This window comes from Atheta coriaria, unplaced genomic scaffold, assembly GCF_025399875.1.
Source record: "Atheta coriaria isolate IRGN ID8LTWV9N9 unplaced genomic scaffold, Caltech_Dcor_3.1 hic_scaffold_6_pilon, whole genome shotgun sequence".
Taxonomy (NCBI): domain Eukaryota; kingdom Metazoa; phylum Arthropoda; class Insecta; order Coleoptera; family Staphylinidae; genus Dalotia; species Dalotia coriaria.
The window spans coordinates 7,053,595-7,073,366 of record NW_027045448.1 but is presented as its reverse complement, the minus strand read 5'-3'; the positions used below and the strand labels follow the sequence as shown (position 1 = coordinate 7,073,366).

The following is a 19,772-nucleotide window of genomic DNA, read 5'->3' as shown; positions in this document are numbered from 1 at the left end:
ACCACACACATCCCGCTCGCCTTTTATGACTTATAAATATTCAGCGCCACCCTTGTGCTCGTGATCTTGTGTCTTTTAAGTGTTTAGCCCTTCAATGCTTTGTCTATGCTCGATCATAGTTTAGGTATATGCTGCGCAAGTGCATCTACTATATTAAACACGTCTGCACAAAATTTATGTTAAAATTTGTACATTTTACACTAAAAAATGAGTTTTTAGTTTGAGCCAATATTAAATAGATTAAGATCTAAATAATTAACCAAATATATATTGATTGTTTGTTTACTGATGCCGTTTATAGAAGATAGAAGGCAAAACCGTTCGCCACAATCTTGCTGTTTCGATGTTGCGCCCTATTTGCATTCACAAATCCTCTTAACGTACTAACTTTTGCCAGCCCTTGCGCGCTCCACTGCACTTGACGCTGGGCGGCCTTTAAGGGGCTTTCGGACTAAGGAAACCCGTTTTAATGCGAGTCCTAATAACTAAACATCTCGTTTTCCTCCAACACGCAGCGTTTCAAATCAAACCCTAAGATGCACAAACTCTAAAACACAATTATCTCGGCGTCCTTTTATCGCCCGCCATAAATATTAAACCGTGTGCACTTTGCAAACAAACTTTGAGTTGAATTTTTGATAAAAATATTCGACGTCTAGAGTAATTCGCATTCACCGCTGCTTGCCATCATAGAACACTCAAAGTTTTGGCGGACAATTTCCGCATGTAAAGAATGTCCCAGTTAAGAATAGAAAAGTTTCTTCAGGCTCAATATTGCCAGCAGGCCAACACGTACAACTACTTCCTCAATGCCGATGCGCTTCTTTTCTCATTTTGATATTCATCATAATGGTTATAACCGCAGCGGGGGCGCCTCGACACGTAGCATCGGTTTGGCGTTTTCCGCGATATACGCCTTAACTTATGAAACTTCTAATCCGTTATTTTTCGCATATCCGATCCGGGAGCAGTGCACGCTAATTCCAGCCGACGGAATTTGCGGCGGTAAGAAGCGGCACGAAGCCGCATATAAATTTCGCACACGTACGTCAATAAATCTTTCATTATCGGCTCGACCGAAAATATTTGACTTATGAGCCGCGGCGTGGCCAGGCAATTTTCACAATTTTGCGCGCTCGAAGATGGAAGATAAAATAAATTTCTTCCAGACCTGAATCTAAACTTTTATTTAACGTATAAAAGTTTTAAAATTTTTATTTTTAGTGTTAAAAGACCAAAAATATATTCATCAAACTAGAAAAGTCTTTACATTCACATAACTCTATAAAAAAAGTTTGAAAGGAAGCGAAAGCTCTACGAACGCGTCCGCATTTTAATTAAGTTCTTAATGGTGCGGTTCTCGCCGGAGTGTTGCATTGCGCATAGTGCGTACTCTTAGTCTCTGCATTCGCAAGACAAAAATAAAAAATAAAAACGCACGCGTTTGCGGCTGCATTTGTATGGTGGATGGCGTGATAAAAGAGAAATGCGGCTGTGGAGGCGCCGGGCAAATGACGCCGCTGCGTGTTTTCAATTTTCTTTCCTTCCTGTGCGCAATTCTTCTTCGCTCTTCAGTTGCGGTGGCATAGTTCGCGTATATTTAAATGTGCCTTAAAAGATGCGCGGCCACTCGTGCGTTTTGTGCTCTGCTCTTATTTTCCGACATTCAGCGCACGGTTTTGATTCGTTAAAATTTAATTAAACGTGCGCTGCATGCCTCTTAGTGGCGCTTGCAAATTATTATTTTATGCGCGCTGTTTTCGCCCCGCGCGCATTTTTAATGAGAAATGAATATTTAAGTCCTGTTTTGTTTCCTCTTTAAAATGCCTCATCGTGTAAGTATTTTACGGCATTTTATCACTGCATATTTCACTTAACGCATAAAACTCTGAGGAATGAAAAAGGAGGAAAACTAAATTATATACCTGAATGGCGACAAAATTATTAGAAATATATAACACGCTTTAATTCTTTCTTAAACAAAGATTAGCATTACTAAAAAATTTGTTTATTTACTTTTATTTATATTTGTTTCTTGATTTATTTTTTATGAATAACGTTCTACTGCACAAACTTTTTTTGTGGGAGCGCGTGTGTCAATCACACTTGGGACTTGAGCGTGAGTAATGATTACTGCCGTGCTCTTGCAAGAAGTAAAAGGACGCGACTAACCGCGGCCGCCTCTACTCTTTGGACGTAATAAAGTTTCATGCGCTCAAACGACTCCACTATACTCTATCCGTCGACCAAAAGTTTCCACTTACAAATTCCCTTTTATTTGCGCGTAAGTACTTTATGTTGCTTACCACTCAGCCGCTACCTTTTTTATATAATCCCCGAACACATATTCAAACTATTATTTGCAAAATAATACAAAAAATACTAAAATTATCAATATATAATAATTTATTTTGTTTGTGTTATAAACTCGGTAAATTTACTAAAATTTAGTATATTTTGGTAAATACCTATCGTGCAGTTGGGGTCAGGCCCCATCTAGTTGACTCCAGGTCACTTCAAGTATTTGGACTCAATATCTCCACACTGGTCACTGGGCAAATAGTGTTGACAGGGACGAAAGCTCGACGGAAAGTTTCACCAGCCGGAGGATGCACGCGCGTGGCAACACGGATTGCCCAACTTTACTAAACTGACTAACTAGTACCGAACTAAAATCACCGACATCGAATGTGTGATCAACCCGACCGAACGCAACTCGACGATCCAAAACCCGTAACTAGTAATTGCAAATACCAAATTACTAATGAACTAATAGGGATAATTTAAACAGAATTTAAATTAAAATACTTGTGTGCCACTGCATCACGTCAATATATAATAAACTTTAGTGTTTGTAACATGTTTGATTTTACAACGTTCCTGGGTTTACGTTGGACATATAACTATCTGATGATGCACCAGTTGCAGCGTTTAGTGATTTCTGTACACACAAGGAACCCAGAAAGAGCTGCCGTCTAGGAACGGTAGGTCCGTGCCAACGAGGAAAGTTTGCACGTGCAACAGCGCAACATGCATCCGGCAATAGCGTGGCAGATAGGTGCGCACGAAGCTTGCATTACGTTATATTACCGCCACTAGTGGTTTTTCATCGTGTGCACCAAGTCGTTACCGTCCGGAGACTAAACTGCTCATAGTGATCCTAAGCTAGAACATGAACACGCGCTTGTAGCGGCAGCTCGGCGATGATGGTTATACTCATGCACCTTGTTTGCTTTGCGAGAAAATTAAACCAGTTAATTAACATTTTAGTACTCAACTAAATCACACCAAAACAAAGCAATTAAAAATGAAACTCGAATATCGTGCACATTTCGTGGATATTTAATAATATGGTAAGTGTAAACTCTCACATGGGTGACACACAGGTAGATGGTGGCAGTTTTGACGAGAAGTCACACGTCAAACACAAAACGGTGCGTGCTAACGTAGAAAACACGAAATTTCCATTAGTTTGCCGAGACTTGAATGGCCCACCTCGCTCGGAGCGTATCAATGCGCCCATAAACCTATAAACATGAGCGCTGGCATTATAACAAGTGTGTATTATGCTTATGCGTTGCCGGCGCGTTTACTTCCGACATGATCGATGCCATTAGCAATTCCGCTCGGTTCGCAAACTCTCGGCGGCGGCGACGGTAGATGTTTAGCACAATGAGCTCAATACGTCAACGCGAATACCTGCCAATCATGTGCACCTCCGAGTAAATAAAGATTGTATTGGTATTAAACGACATTTTAAAAATGTGTTTTAAATTGATTTTAAAACGTTTTTCTATCGATGTTTGTATTTGGATTGATCCTGTTTATATTTAGTTTCATACACATCCGGTATAGAGCCTTAAGGACTCTCGACAAAGCTTTATAAACCCGATGAGAAAATACGGCGAACGTTTACTCAGGTTAACACAATATTTACAAGCAAAAGTAACTCGGCTGGCAGCGTTGAATAAGAAAAAAGCATGCAAAAAACCTGAAGAAAAAGCCCGCGGGAAAGCCACCGACGTGTATTCGCGCGCTCCCCGGACGGATAATTTGGTGTGGAATAATTGATTGGGTCTTTTGTGAACGGTCGCGTTCCCGTCAAGAGTTTAAAACCTTCTCGTCACGTTGATAGATTGATGAATGTTATATAAATAGAAACGTATTCTATGCAAACGACATTTGTCTTCTATTAGCGCATTTTTGCTTAGATTTGCTTCCATGAGAAAAGAAAAAATAATAAAAAGGAAATTAAATGTAACAAACAGATACCTGAGGACTAGAGTATATATCGATGGAGTAATCTAGGATATGACCTTTATATCCTTTGAATTTTTGCAGTAGTGCTATCAGAATTGCTCTACAAGCAAACTATTTCATCACTTTTATTTGATCACATGAAAAGAAGATTGAAGTGCACAATAAATTGCACCGTCTGCAGTCACAAAAGCATTAAAAGGACAAATATGTTTTCTGAGAGAGTCGAAATACAATATTGTCTCCTAGCAACGTCATCATGTTAAGTTTAAAAGTCAGAAACTTATTAGTTTATGATAAAAACTTAATTTTCTAAGTTGTAGCATCCAAATAAAATTTTACAATTCTTTTATTTTGTATTTTAAACGTGTGTATGATGAGTATTTAAAATTCTATTCTTCAGTTGCTGAGAAGTGACTTTTAAACGCAATAAATCGTTCAGCAACCTCTTGAATGCGCGCGGAAATGCATAAAATCTAACATAAAACATTCACAATTGCTCATCTCATCTCTCAAGTACGTACCGGCAGACGTGCTTCGGTCGTCCACATCGAGCGAGGGCAATTTGTCATAAAAAAGTTTTTAATTAAATTAAGTAAAACCGGCGCAGCGCGGCAATTCTGCTTTCTGCCGTTGCGTTTGCGCTTCGACAACATGCCAGCCAGAAGGACTGCGTGTGCGAGTCGGTTAAATAAGAAATGAAAGAAATAAAAGAAACGCGAGGAAGATTTATAAGCGAAAGTATGAGTTATTATCTGCGGGCTGTTAGTGCCTGTTTCGTATTATTCGACCCTTGCGATGAAAAAAAATATACGAGCAGGAACGCACAACGAAATCGAAACGAGGAAAAAAATTGTAAGAAATAAAGAATAAAGGACTTAAGAAAAAGTATCCTGTTTAAAAGAGTATACAGACTATTCAAGAGTGAAAAAAAAATTCTGACTTTGGAAACATGTTTGCTGTGCATTCTTGTATTTCGTATTTTAGTACAAAATTATACCGAATTGGTAACAGGGTTCGTAGGGTTAATAAATCCGTATAAAATACGACCGGGTGCAATTTGTTCTTTGCTTTTTTTGTCCTGAACTCCAAAACGGAATAATAATTTCCAATGTTTGAAATGTAAAAATTGCGTATATCTACGCATATTTCTGGCTTTTTGTTAAATTCTTATTTTCCGATTGAAATCCGCTTTATTTTCTTCGACTTCTCCGTGGAATTATTAGGATTTGGCATGAATTACGAATAAGGCGTTTGGCCGACATTGAAATTTATGCAAATACATTTTGCAAAATCCTACTTAGAATAACACGGACTTTCGGTTTGTCTTTGCAAGTCTTCCTGGTGTTTTTACTACGCCGGGGCGCAGGAAAGTCAAGGCGTCGAGACGTCATGGGGGTGTAATGAAAATTGAGAGGTTTAAAGTTCGCGGGTGGTGGCATTCGCACGTGCCGGAGTGCCCCCTCGTCTTTGGCGTCTCGTAAAATCATCATCGCGCAACTTGCGAACGCGCTATTCATCGTCGGCGTTAACTTAAACTCTTTGCTCAAACAGCAATTATAAATGTAAATGTAAATGCGTTCGGTCGATGCGTTTCCAAGTTTCCCAAAAAACATACAGCTTGTCGTCAACGCACTATTAATTTATATAAAACTAAAATTTAAAAAAAAATGTTTTAAAAATTAAATTTTACTGAAAATAAAATCTGAGCACTAAAATATTTTCTTTCAGAATTATTGCATTTTTTTAAAGTTTTAAGTATTGTAATGATTTAGTTTGTAGCCGGTTTGTAGGGGAAACTTTTAGGTTGTTCCTGCTATTTCCTGCGCGTGACGTCGAAGTCGACGAAGCGCACGAGTTTGACGTTTGCGTTAACAATTTTGGGCACGAGCGACTGCCGGCATGTTGTCGACAGAGACGCGCTTTGGAAACGTGGAAATTAAGCGCAACGAGAAAGCCTATTGACACAAGCTGTCTAGCTGGATGAGCTAATACGGAAGGGTTGCAGGCGCACGTTCCATATTCTTCACAAACATGGCGGATTAACATGCGTCGTCACAATTTCTTGTATAAACATCCAATTAGATGTTCATACACAATATAAAAGTTTTTCGCACTGATGTGTCAGCCAAATGTAATTTGGCTGGTCAAATTTAACGTCAAATAAAAGATTTTATTCATCACAATAAAAATTTTATATATTTTTGTCCGTTTTTCCAATTTTTTGAATTTTTTTGTTACAAAAATGCAGCAGTTTCTTAAATTTTATGATTTTGTGTTTTTTTCAAAAAAAGTTTGAACCTAGACAACAGCCTTAAGCATCCACTGTTCCTATTTTGAACGCTCACAGATATTGCCTCCCAATATTTGGATATTGCCGAAGTTTTACATCTCGTTAGTTCAACTTTGCCGTCGTTTCTACGTCGGGCGCATTTGTTCATTTATATATTTCGCAGGGACGCAGCAGGCCTGCAGGGCGCACTGAAACTTTTCCTTCGAACAGTTTCATATTACAAACGAACTGATCAAGATTACCAATGAGTACTAGAGATGTTTAACAATTCGCCTTCGTTGCGCTGGAGCACGGCCCGACTCTTTCACACTTTCCACTTTCGGATTACTTTTTCTTATGCGACAACGACGAAGGCAATGAGAACGCAAACGCAAGCGATCGTTTGAGATAACTCGCTGCCTACACTTCAACCTTCTCTTAGCAAGTCTTTGATGATATTGATAAAAACCAACAGTGACGGCAAGCAGATTCCATGGAAACTCTTTAATATTTAAAGTGCTGTAAAATTTTATTATATTATACAAGATAGTTTTTGAGTGTTTTAAGAATTTTGAAATTTTAGATTTTAAATTTTCGAAACTTGTTGTAAAAGTGAATAAAATTATAGTTTGTTGTTGAAAGGTTTGTAACGTATGGTGGGAAGAATTTCCGAGTTGAGAATTTGACCCAAAAGTTAGCTAAACCAAAAATCAAAGTTGCTTGGAGTAAAAAAGGACACGCGGAGGCACAAAGTTGTTACATGATTGGGAAAGTTAAAGTTTTTGCCATGAAAAACTTCCAGGAAGTTAAGGACAACTTGTGCAAGTGTTTCAAATGTAAAAGTAAAAATATTGTCATATACATTTTATAAGTTTATCAAAGAATTTTTATTCATACTTTATTTTTTAAATTAATAATTTTCACAAAATTAATAACTTTTAATACCACAGCCACAAAAATTTAATAACATAAAACAAGAAATGCAGTAAACTTAATATTATGTAAAAAAACTAACGTAAAAAAGGTGTTGAGTTCCACTACGACCAAAAGTTTTCTATTTCCTTTTAATTTGAGTGTCCTCTTTACTTTGCACGTTTTTACTGTGTCTCCCACTTTTATTTCATTAATACATTTTCAATGGAATAAAAACTTTGCCATCCAAGTTTTAACAATGTTACTTCGTTTCTTTTTGTTTTGTAACGAGGCACGAGACACAACTCGTACTAGAACCATTCGTATTTAGATGGAGGAAAAAACGAAACATAAAGTTTTCTTTACGGCAAACAGAGCTAATTATAGCAAACTATGTCAGAAGGAATCAAAGCAACTAAGTATCCAAAACAATAATAAAGAAATATAAGCCAATATTCAATCTGGAAAACAATAAAACTATAGTTTCTGGTGAAATTACAAATATAACAGGAATAAAAGTATATTTTGCAACAATAACAATTTGGTATTTATTTAAATAGTTTGCAAAACCAATATCTGTCTGTAAGTGTTTTATATTAGATGTAATTATTTAAAAAAATAAGTTTTGTGCGTTTCCTTTCTGCTGACTTTCATCGTTAATATTATTATTTGTTTTTGATTGTTTTTGACTCATACTTTGCACTGGATTTCTCTTCAATGCGATATGTTTTTCAAAGTTTTAATTAGTTGCTAATTAATTAAACAACAAGTAGTACAAACCAATAAAATTAAAGTTTTAATATTAAAACTGTTTAGAATTCTGAAATAATATAAAATATTTTCTTTTAGCCAAACAAAATCTTTCATAAGAACGAAAAAATATTTATTAAAATGCTAAGAGTAAAATTTATTAAACTGAAGCATCATATCGAGAATTCCAGTCACCTTGATTCCAAGTCAGACCGAAATTCTCTAACCCGCTTAGATCGACACAGCCCGCTTTCCGTTTTACAACAATTATAGATGGATTAAACTGTTTGCGCAAACTATTTAGGTCCAAGCAGTGTGGTCGATTGCTTCGTTCTCTTCATCTCGCCCCATCCTGCTCTTAGACCTTAATTCATCCTTCGGTTGTTCCTTGGTGGTGCGGTTTGCGCGCTCCAACAACCAACCGTCTTAGGAAACCGCGAGCGCATTAAGTCATTATTAAATTTCGCTTTGCTGCATCTCGATACTAAATCACATGCATAGATAAGCATAAAATTTAAATGCAGATTATTACAGTTAAATCACGTATGTTGCATTGTTATGAGACAAATTATATCAATCAATATGTAGGAAGTTGTTTTAGTTGTTGATGGTATCGAGTGCGGTAAATGCGGAACGCCGAGCGTTGAATATCCTAATGTTCAATGTGTTCAAGTGGAGTTAGAAGTTTGGATTATTCCGTTGTGCGGCTGACTTCTGGGCCTGCTCGTTTTGCTTAAATATGTCTGCGATGTTTAAGCCTTGGAGCGCTTTCCGGCAAACTTTGCTTTTCGCTAGTCGAAGAAATTACGAGCAGCACTTAAAGCTAACTATCTAATTATAAAGTTATTGTTTTAGTTGTTGTTTGGCTGGCCATCGAAATTTTTTTATAAACCACCATTCTACTAATTTTATTTTACTAAAATATGAGTTTAATTTTATCCCAGGATGTAAAAATCTAAAGAAAATTGTTAAAGTGTCATTAAATATCAAATTTAATTTTGGCATGAAGAAGTTCACTATTAGTTTTTATATTTTTCTTGACTCAACCTTCGAACACATTGAAATATCGATTTGAAGACATTTTGACTGTCGAGCACATACATTATGCATAAATCCCGCAGAGGCGCCGCTCACAAGTAGCAGTATAAGGACATTAGCCCTGTTTATTTAGCTTAACCGGCTCGTTAAATTTAATGTCGAATCAGATAAGGTCGCATAAGTTGGAAGTTGTCGAGTGCGTTTCCCCCAGTTGCGTCGTCTTGATATCATGTATCTAATGCGTGCGGGAAGAAAAAGCTCGCTTGGCTGCGCGTTGATGGAGTCGGAATACTCGGAATTGAGCGAAATACTTTGTATGATAATAAAGGCCAAAAAGGGTGTCGGATCGTAATGTCATCTGCATTGTACCGAAAGTAGGTCAGGGACAATACTTGATTATTGTGATCTGCGTTCAAAATAAAAACAACAACACAACACAAATCGTAATCAAATAATATTTTTTGCCGATTGTAGCAAAATGCAATTATTGCGGAACTAAAACGCTTGTCACCTCTCATTGTAAAAATGACTCGTTTGGCGAAAATGCTTGGATCACCCGCAGGATAACCGAAATGATTGCGTAAAGCGCGCACGTACAAGCCGCACGTTTCCACTGCATAGTAACCAGAGAAGCGCGTGCAATACATCATGGTGGTGAAATACACCCTGTCACTTTATACCAAAGCGTTCGTAGAGTTCATAAATTAATCAACATTGCCACAGCGGAATGTTCAAACATTTGTTTGATATCTTAAGAATATATTTACAATTTAGTGTTGTTGGCAACTATTTTTTCCTTTTTCCTTCGGGTTCATAATTTTTATACTGAGTTTTCACACGCATGTCAGGAACAAATAAAGAAAAGAAGCAAAATATAAAAGGAAACATTGCGAAAAGCCTTTGGCATAGTGTTTCCTTGAGGAGTCAGTGTTACCGCAAAGTTGACAACTAATCAAAGTTTTTACTTCACTCGTACCCGCCGCACGCATGAAAAAGTTGATGCGTGCGTGTCGTGCTTTCCTTTACAACTTTTAAGCCTCTGATTTAATGTTATTTCTGCACAACATCATGTTTCCTTCCTTTTTCAGTTCCAAGAAATGGAAATTCTTGAATCAAATTAAACCGATATTATGTTCACGATTACTTCGAAGAACTCGATAATTAAAATAGACGTTTTTGGCCTTGTACTTAATGTGTTTATTGTAATATTTGTGATGGAATTACAGCAATAATTGCGTCTTCGACTTGTCCAGAATGTAGGCGTTGTGCTCGGTAACAATGTGCCTTTGTTTGCTCGCCATCGGCTTTTGTGTCAATTCGCTAATTAGATTTTCGTTTTGTTGCGATTGTCTTGCGTCATTTATTGCATTATTAAATGCGACTTTCATGCTTCGCATCGTTTCCAGAACTTGCCAAGGACTTCGCTATTGGTAATCCTGCGGCTTATAATTGGATTATTCTTTGATTCTTAGTACGTGAGCAATTTTCTTCTACGAAAATTAATCACTAAAATATTTTTGTCTTGTTGCAGAAAATTTTAGCTTTTTAATATAATTTTAATTTATTATTATGAAATAAAAATTAAATCCTTACTCAATTATGTAAATATTTGATCATGTATAGAAAAAAATCTTCCTTTTCATTTCCCTCTAATTGTATGACTGGAAATGAAAGAATTTAAATTGGTTGAGCTTCAGTAGCGCTTTATTTGTAGTTGAACCGCTCACTAACTGGTAAATAAAAGTTTAATTTCTAGTGTGGAAGCTAAAAGTTTCACTGCACTTGATAAAAAAGTTCGATTGGCATGTTTGCCGTGTTCGAGATTGAGGTTGCAGTTTGCGAAATCATGAACACGAACGCGCGCGCGCGGACGAAAGTCATTAATTTCATTAACAGCAACGTTGCAATCAGTCTAAAATTAATTAGTTTCAATCAATAGTCGTTCTTTTTTTCCAGGCGTGTGCTGTATTTGAGTTTGAGTTTCGCTACCGGTTTGAAAATCGACCATGGCGTCGCCCCCTTAACGATGTATCGCGTTCAAACGCTTTCGTTTGAGCACCGCGAATTCCAACTTCTGTCTACTTTACCACTTGCACAAAGTTGGATAGAAACTCATCACTAACTACAAACTGGAATTTGCTTGATTAAAATTATACGATCGAGTATATCGTCGAATTTATTTTTAACTTATGAATTCAAAGTTTTTCGAAAATCTGGCAAAATCGAGGGGTTTACTAATTGAATGAAACATTTCGTATGAAGCTAAAGTCAAACGTTCAAGAGGAAAACTCTGGAGGAGTCTGTAGGGAATGGGCAGCCGGAAAAAAGAAACAGAACGTAAACGCAAAAGTAAAAGCAATAAACCTGCAATTTAATTTGATTAATTGGTCGAACGTCTCGGCGAGACAAGCGCGTTCTAAGTTTTTGATTTATTTGTTAGGTAATTGCTTTTCATTCCTTCCTTCTCTCAAAAAATTTACTGCCTACACTCAAAATCTCTAAAGATTTTCAATTGGAACCACAATTAATAAACATATACTATTTTTACAAAGTTGTGACTTCTATTGTTAATGTTTTTTACTGCGCTTGTTTAGTTTTCAGTTTTACTTAAGAACCAATTTATTTCAAGCTTCTTCCTACTTTCCGCGAGGAAGAGTCACTGTGCCACACGAGTTGGTTCTATATTGAAAACAATAAATTGTCAGCACTCTACACAACCGTTTCACTAGCGCGAAGATTTTTCTACAATGCCATCCTACTTTTCACTATTACAATAGACAATGTATTTTCAGTGTTTCGGCGAATGCGAATAGTTTGTGCGCATAGCACGTTGCTCTCTTCCGGGTGACATATAACTTAGTTGACTGTGAAAAGTCGGAAGTTATTTTTATCGTTTAAACGTAACAGGATAGCTTTTTTTCCTCGCACGGATACAAATGCATAAAAACAAATACCACATAAACATGTGTAATAAACTCAAAGGAAAATCTATGAACGTGATGTATCAAAATTGTGTTATATAAGAGCATATTGAACGAGTTATATCCAAATAGTGTTGTCTTGTATTTCATGCAGTGTTTTTTTTTCTTTGTTTTCTTTGTTTCTGCTCTTTACTGTTTGTCATTGCGAGTTGCTTTTTACGTGAGAGTAAAGTACGCGTTCATAACGGATGTTAATACGGTAGTCGCCTTTTATTACCAGCTTAGTCTGCGCTTTTTACATTTATTTCGATGCGTTTGTTTTAGCGAAAGAAGCGTCAGTTTACTTTGCGTCGGTTATTGTTGTCTTGTTTTATACTAAAAGCGGATCAAGTTTTTATTGAAGCGTTAATAGCTTTCGTTGCTTATTGTTTTCTCTAAAATGATGTGCATGCTGTGGAAAGCAAATGTTGTTTTCTATACAAATCAAATATTGTAGTAAAAGCGGACGGTATTTGTGTTATTGTTAAATGTGGATTGCCTCGTTTATATTGCAGTAGAAGAGTAAATCCAATTGGAAACTATAGTAAATTTAACCTTTTAAATTTCAAATTTAACTAACTTATTTTATAGAGAAATTTCCGTAGATTAAGACTCTGCGATTCGTTCCTTCCTATCTCGTCTAGTTTACGAAATATTTGCAATTAAAATAAATGGTCAAAAATTGAAAAAATGCAATTTTTAGCACATTCAGTCGTGGTTCTAGACCTTTTACCCCGTTAAATTAAATTAATTTATTATTTTATCTGATAGAGAATTTTTCATTCTTTCATAATCAGCGATTCGTTGGTTGCTATCACTTTTAGTTTATGAGATATTAATTATCAAAAATCGTCGAAAAAAGTATCAAGCACACCCCTTGGCAAGTTTATCTTAAAAATTAAAATTTAATCTCTCAGATTTCCGTTTTAACGATCCTATCTGATAGAGAATAGTTCGTAGATAAAGACGCCGCAAACGGTTCTTAAATATCTCTTTTAGTTTACGAGATATTCGCGATTGAATAAAATGGGCAAAAATTGATAAATGTCACTTTTTAGCACTTTTAGTCAAGTTTTTCGACCTTTTACTGTAGGAAATATAAATAATTTATATTTTTATCTGATAGAGAATTTTCCAATCTTTCATAATCAGCAATTTGTTGGTAGCTGCCTCTTTTAGTTTAAGAGATATTAATTTTTGAAAATCGTCGAAAAAAAGTATCAAGCACCCCCCCTTGGCAATTTTTTCTTAAAAATGAAAATTTCATCTCTTAAATTTCCGTTTTAACTATCGTATCTTATAGAGAATAGTCCGTAGATTAAGACGCTGCGAACGGATCTTAAATATCTCTTTTAGTTTACGAGATATTCGCGATTGAATAAAATGGCCAAAAATTGATATATGTCACTTTTAGTATTTTTATTGGCGTTTTTACCTTTTACTGTTGGAAATATAATTATTTTAGGTATCTGACGTAAGACACGGTCAAACATATTTGTTTAAAATACGAGTATCACTTTTCGGTCGAAAACAGAGTCAAAAAGTTCGGTAGATTAAATATTTTCTGTCAAAGACAGGGTCCACCTTTTTGTTTAAAATATTTTCGGTCGAAAGACAGGGTCAAACTTTTTTGTTTAAAATATTTTTGGTCGAAAGACAGGGTCGAACTTTTTTGTTTAAAATATTTTTGGTCGAAAGCCAGGGTCGAACTTTTTTGTTTAAAATATTTTCGGTTGAAAGACAGGGTCGAACTTTTTTGTTAAAAATATTTATGGTCGAAAGACAGGGTCGAACTTTTTGGTTTAAAATATTTTCTGTTGCAACACAGCGGCAAACTTTTTTGATAAAATTATTTGTGGTTGATTCATTTGCTACTTTTGTTGCAAATTTTACAAAAAATTCTTTATTTTAATCCATAAATATTTAGATTTAAAAAGTACATATCGTGACTTTATACTCTAATTACTACCTAAACAATTAGTCTTATAATAAAATAATACTAAAATAAAATACTCAGAATCATTAATTCTTTATTGTTTTGTTATAAAAAGTTCAAGTATTAAATTTTTATTTTTTATATCAGAGACGATGGCAAAAATTAAAAATTCACTTTATAGCAGTTTTCTCGCAAACTAATAATGCTAAAGAAAAACGCTTTTCAGTATCGTATTCAGGGTAAAATTTTACATCAAATCACATACAAAAAAATTATGCTTTCTATAATTACGTAATTATTGAAAAAGGTCAATAACTTGAAAACTAATTATCATATCGGAACAAAACTTGAAAAAATGGCTTTCTTACACAATTCTGCACCTAGTTGGAAAGTTTCAAGAAAATATAAATTATGGTTCAATTTACCCGGTACCGATTTTCACCCGATTTTTCCAAAATATTGATGTTATCGAAAAACTGACTGCATATCTTTCATCACGTTACAATTCTTTATTGATTGTCGTTTTTCAATTTCCTCTAGCTTAACTTTTAATTTTTAGACCAAAAAGTAGTCAAGTGTAACCTCTTGATGATTTTTAGCAAGTTTTTGTCAACTTTATACAATCAAAAAACTAAATCTGCCATTTTGTAGATGATTGTTATGGCATGAAAAAAATGCAAAAATTTTCATTGTAACTTATATAGTTTCCGAGAAAATTGCGTCGGAAAATTAGTTTTCACTGCTTAAAATTTTTTATTTTAAAATCTTATTCGATATAGATTTTCATTTTGAACATTTAGCCGTTTTCAGTTTTTGATTATCTTTATTAGTTCTTGAGATAATTAGCTATTAAGTGATGCTGCAAGTACATGTCGGAACTAAATACGTCTACAAGCTATGCCCTTAGTACTATTATTAAGAAAGTTATGTAAATAAGCCAATTAGAAGCTGCTCTAACTAAAAACATCATTTTTAATAAATTTAAAAATTAGTAATCAAAATGTTAGGCGCCTCCACCAAATATTTATTAATTAAATTAATTTTTAAAGAAATTAGAAATTGATAATTTTCATTTTTGATAATTAAAGAAAATAACTTTACAGATGAAATATTTTAATAACTTTTTGTAGTTTGACCTAAAATTTAAAAGATAAACGTTAAAAATTGAGTTCAGCAATGTACCTCTGTTGACAAAAATATAATCGTCTTAGGGCATGAACAATGAGTAATGGATAAAAACTTACTAAGATTTATTGATATAAATTAATTGTTTGATTAGAATCTGAAAACAGAAATTAAAAATTCCAACTTTTAATTTTGAGCATAAAAATGAGAAAAGATTTGACTTTTTTATGACAAAATCTTTTCATCGATGTTTCGACCTGAAATAATTTAACCAAAAAAGTTCGGCCCTGTCTTTCGACCAAAAATAATTTAACTAAATAAGTCCGGCCCTGTCTTTCGACAGAAAATATTTTAATCAGAAAAATTTGACCCTGTCTTTTCACAGAAAATTGATTTAACACAACAATTAAACCTTGTTCATTGACCTAATTAATATTTAATTATAATATCAAAGCTAGTTTTAGACATAAAATTTTTAATATTGACAAAATTAACTAGGTTTCAGGACCATTTTTTAGGCAGTTCTAGCCGATTTAGAGCAAAGAAAAAATATACATCTTATTAACTAACTATCGAACTATAGCCTACCCTTAAAAACCTTTTAATTACTCCATTAGTTCCGTAGATATAGGGTGTTTTCTGAAGCATGTTTTGACCAATTGTGAAAAAGGTCGATATTTAGTGATCATTTAGGGGCAATTCCAAAGGGTTAGAACGTTTAAAATATATACCAGCCCTTGAATGTCTATTCAACTATATTATGACATTAAAAAAAACCTAAATTATCCTGCTATTACAAGAAATACAGAGTGTTTTTGACAGTCAGTTTTGATAATTTGTGAATAATATACATTTTTGATTAGCATTTTAGGGCACTTCCTTTAGCTTAAGTGAATAAAAAATAAATGCACAAGTTAAAGGGTTTCTTGAACTACAATTTGACATCAATTTACCTATATTTTAATTATTAGTATAGGAGTTACAGGGTGTTTTCTTTAGCGTGTTTTGAAAATATTGAAGAATTGACCAGTTTTGACCATCATTTTAGAACATTTCTAAAAAGTATTGAGAAAGTAAAAATATTGCATGTTACAGAAGGGCTTTCAATCTACAGTATATCAGGAAACAGTAAATATTACTCCCTTAGTATAAGAGATACTGAGTGTTTTCAACACTAAGTTTTGATTAATACCAGGGAAGTAGCATTTTTAGTGCGCATTTTAAGACAGTTTTTGAGATTTTGAAAAACCAAAAAGTACACACAATATAAAGAGTATTCTAACCTACAATATGGCTGTAAAAAGCTTCGAATTACTTTCATGGTTCTCAAGATATAGGGTGTTATCTGCGTCATGTTTTGATAATATATGGAAAATAGTAGGTAGGCGGTATTTAAAACAAATTGCTATGTTCCTTTGCTAATTGTTAATTACAAACTTTGATATATATTCATAGTACATATATTGTACGCCAACGAGACATAAATTGCTAATCTTACATGAAAAAATCATTAAGATACCGAATAATCCAAAAAAATAATTTATCATATAAACTAATATTTACGACAAATGTTTCGCAGATCCTCTACATAAATTCAACATAAAGTTACTTATTAAAGTTAAATGACATTACAAATATTTAAATCCATGATATTGATATATGGAGTATCAGTTTTGTAAATGTGCAAAATTTGCGAACTGGATAAAATTTACGATGCGTATATTTTTCGCATTTCGACATGTTCGCTGCGCACAACACATGGACTAATCGAAGCGTGACATTAAAATATACGCGCATCAAATATCATCGTAATTCGTTAAATTATTATTACTACAGCACAGTGCGTGGCATATTTATTAATTAGCATAAATATATCAATCGCACCGGACACAACCGCACAGAACAGCGCACAAATGATAATTAATTTTCCGCTACTCACGATATCCAGTAAAATTACTAATTGAATTCGAAATTATCTAATGGGAACAATGAGCACATAAACGTATATGGAAATTCCTACAGGTCTTCAAAGCGTTGCAAGTCACCTCATTCTTATTTTCGTGTTATTCATGACTGTACTTTATCACTCCTTTCAGTTTAATGCTAAACGATTTCTTTATATTTTAGATGCTGATGCTGATGCGCCGGTGGAAGACATAAACGACATCGGAGCGTCGTACCCTCCATTTGAAGGCCCGCCCGTACAATTCGCCACCGAAAACTGCACGGTGACAACGTCGCAAATAGGATCGACGGCTTTTGTCCCTTGCGTCGTTAATAACATTAGAGAGGGAATTGTGAGTATGAGTATATAGAGTAACACTTTATTTTTTAATATTATTTAAATGACTTGTAAAATGTTAAAACGTCTTGCATATAATCAAGAGTAAAATTTGCAGTATTTTTAACATTTTATATATAAAATTTATATAACATTTGTACTAAGTAGCAAGGTGATATGTTACCAAATGCAGAAATTGCAGATTATTGAACTCGAAGAACAAAACACTGCACAAACAATAAATTATTAAATATTTAAATTCAAAACATCCTGCATAATACATGAATATTCAAAATAGACGTGAATATCCAATGAAAAACATTACTACATTTTGTTTGGTTCTCCTGCAGAAAATTCTTAAATTCACAATTGCTGCGCACAGTGCACCAGAATTTGTTGCAGCTTGCAGTAGGAAATTCTTTATCCTGCTATAAATGTTTCTAGTCTACCGAGCGTTAAAAATGCAAATTTACGTTTACTGTATTCTCGTATTCCAGTAGTATGACTGTTATACATTGTTTTCAACATCTTTTAGTATTTTTTAGATGTTTATCGAGAGCAAGACGTTGTGCATGAGTTGCAATGCATTAATAAATTATTTATTCATCTATACTTCAAAGTTGCGCAATAAATTTCACGCAGTAATTGAAATTATAATTTTTTTGTTCATTTACGTTAATAAATCACTCTTAATTACGTAGCAAGTCCTTAAAAAAGAGCACAGAATTTAAATACGTTTAATTCTGGCCTCATGGTAATGATTGCGCTTTGTAATTTAATTTAATTGCCGTAATGGATCGCGTAGTGTACGCAAAAAAGCGGTGTGTGACATGGCGTTAGACATCACCGAACTGAAATTGCAGCCTTAGGAACGTGCCACCGCTACCGATTGTTTGAAATGCACTTTTCTGGTGATGGACAATGCGCAGATCAAGCAGATTTCCGGTTTTGTTGAGTCGGTAGTAGGCAGTGGCGTAATTGAGGCTTTGTATGTGCGCAGAGAAATCGCGTAACGAGCACATTAGGTCGACACATTTTCGCGAAAAACGCGCACGGCCAATCTCTATACGTATTCCCAAACGGGTAATTCTTGCTTTTTTTCACTTTTTCTATTAGGAAGCACAATGGGCCATTGCATTTTAAGTTCGTGTCGTTGCCATTTGTTTAAAAAAGTTTTAGAGAAAACAAAGGGGATTTCATTTAAATCTGCACGTAAATGCCATTCATTTTGTAGTGTACAAATTGTTTATTAATGCATAGATTTAATATGTTTTATTTTATTTTGTTGAAATATTTATACAATAATTACTGTAGAGAATGTTGTAGACATGTTAAAACAAACAAAAATTGACTTTGATGTTTATTTTTGGGTAAATTTATTGTCATCAAATTGTTTTCACGATGTGAAAGTAATTCTACCGTAGGAAGCATTAAATTTCATGTCAACTTTAGACTGCTTATGCAGTAAAACTGTTATATACTCTGAAAATTAAATTTTGCAAAAATAATTTCATTATTCGTAATTTTTTCAAAAATCAGCGGATTTGTTGAAACAAATTATAATATAATTATTCTTGCTTTGAATTCACAGTAAAAATGTGTCAGTGTGAATATAGATGCTTTCGTAATCTTATCGCATTAAAATTGCAGGTGTCCTGGATAAGGCGGAAGGATTATCATCTACTTACCGTCGGCCCGACAACGTACAGCAGCGACGAGCGCTTTCAGGCGGTGCACATCCAGCACTCGGAGGTAAAATTTCTATTTCATTAATACTACATTCGAACGACACCACCTACCTACGCCCACGCCTCGTAAAGTTCGCACGGGGCATAAAAAGCGCGCGGAGGCACGTTGAATTTTGCATTCGGCGCGATTTGCATTAGTGCCGCTAATCCATGCACAAGGATTTGTTGATGCCAATTGCCGTGCGTTAAGCAGCTATTCAAAACATACCCAGACGAAAAACACAATTGAAAACTTTTAAAGTTCAGGAAAAATTTATTTTATTGCAGTTTTAAATCGAAAATAAATTTTTGAATAATTGAATATAGAAGTTGGTAATAAATGTTTTAATGCCGTTGTTAAATATAATTATTGATTAGAAATTACGTTTTAGAAGTTTGTATTCACGAGGTATCCGTTTTGTTATATCACGTGGATATAACACACAATGAAATTCGATTTGGATCAACATTCATTGGGGTTCTTCAGTTATCCCAAACGAACTCTGAATGCGCG

At 34.5% G+C, this 19,772-nt stretch overlaps 1 protein-coding gene across 2 annotated transcripts in view; it reads left to right on the top strand.

The window, feature by feature from the left end:
• The window catches only part of LOC135794300 (limbic system-associated membrane protein-like), a 76,488-nt gene that overhangs the window by 52,877 nt on the left and 3,839 nt on the right, over positions 1-19,772 (top strand). For both annotated transcript variants that reach the window (XM_065305526.1, XM_065305525.1), the window contains exons 3-4: positions 17,378-17,547; positions 19,182-19,283. In XM_065305526.1, coding sequence (XP_065161598.1) covers positions 17,378-17,547; positions 19,182-19,283 — 272 coding nt within the window. The remainder of the gene's footprint in view (positions 1-17,377; positions 17,548-19,181; positions 19,284-19,772) is intronic.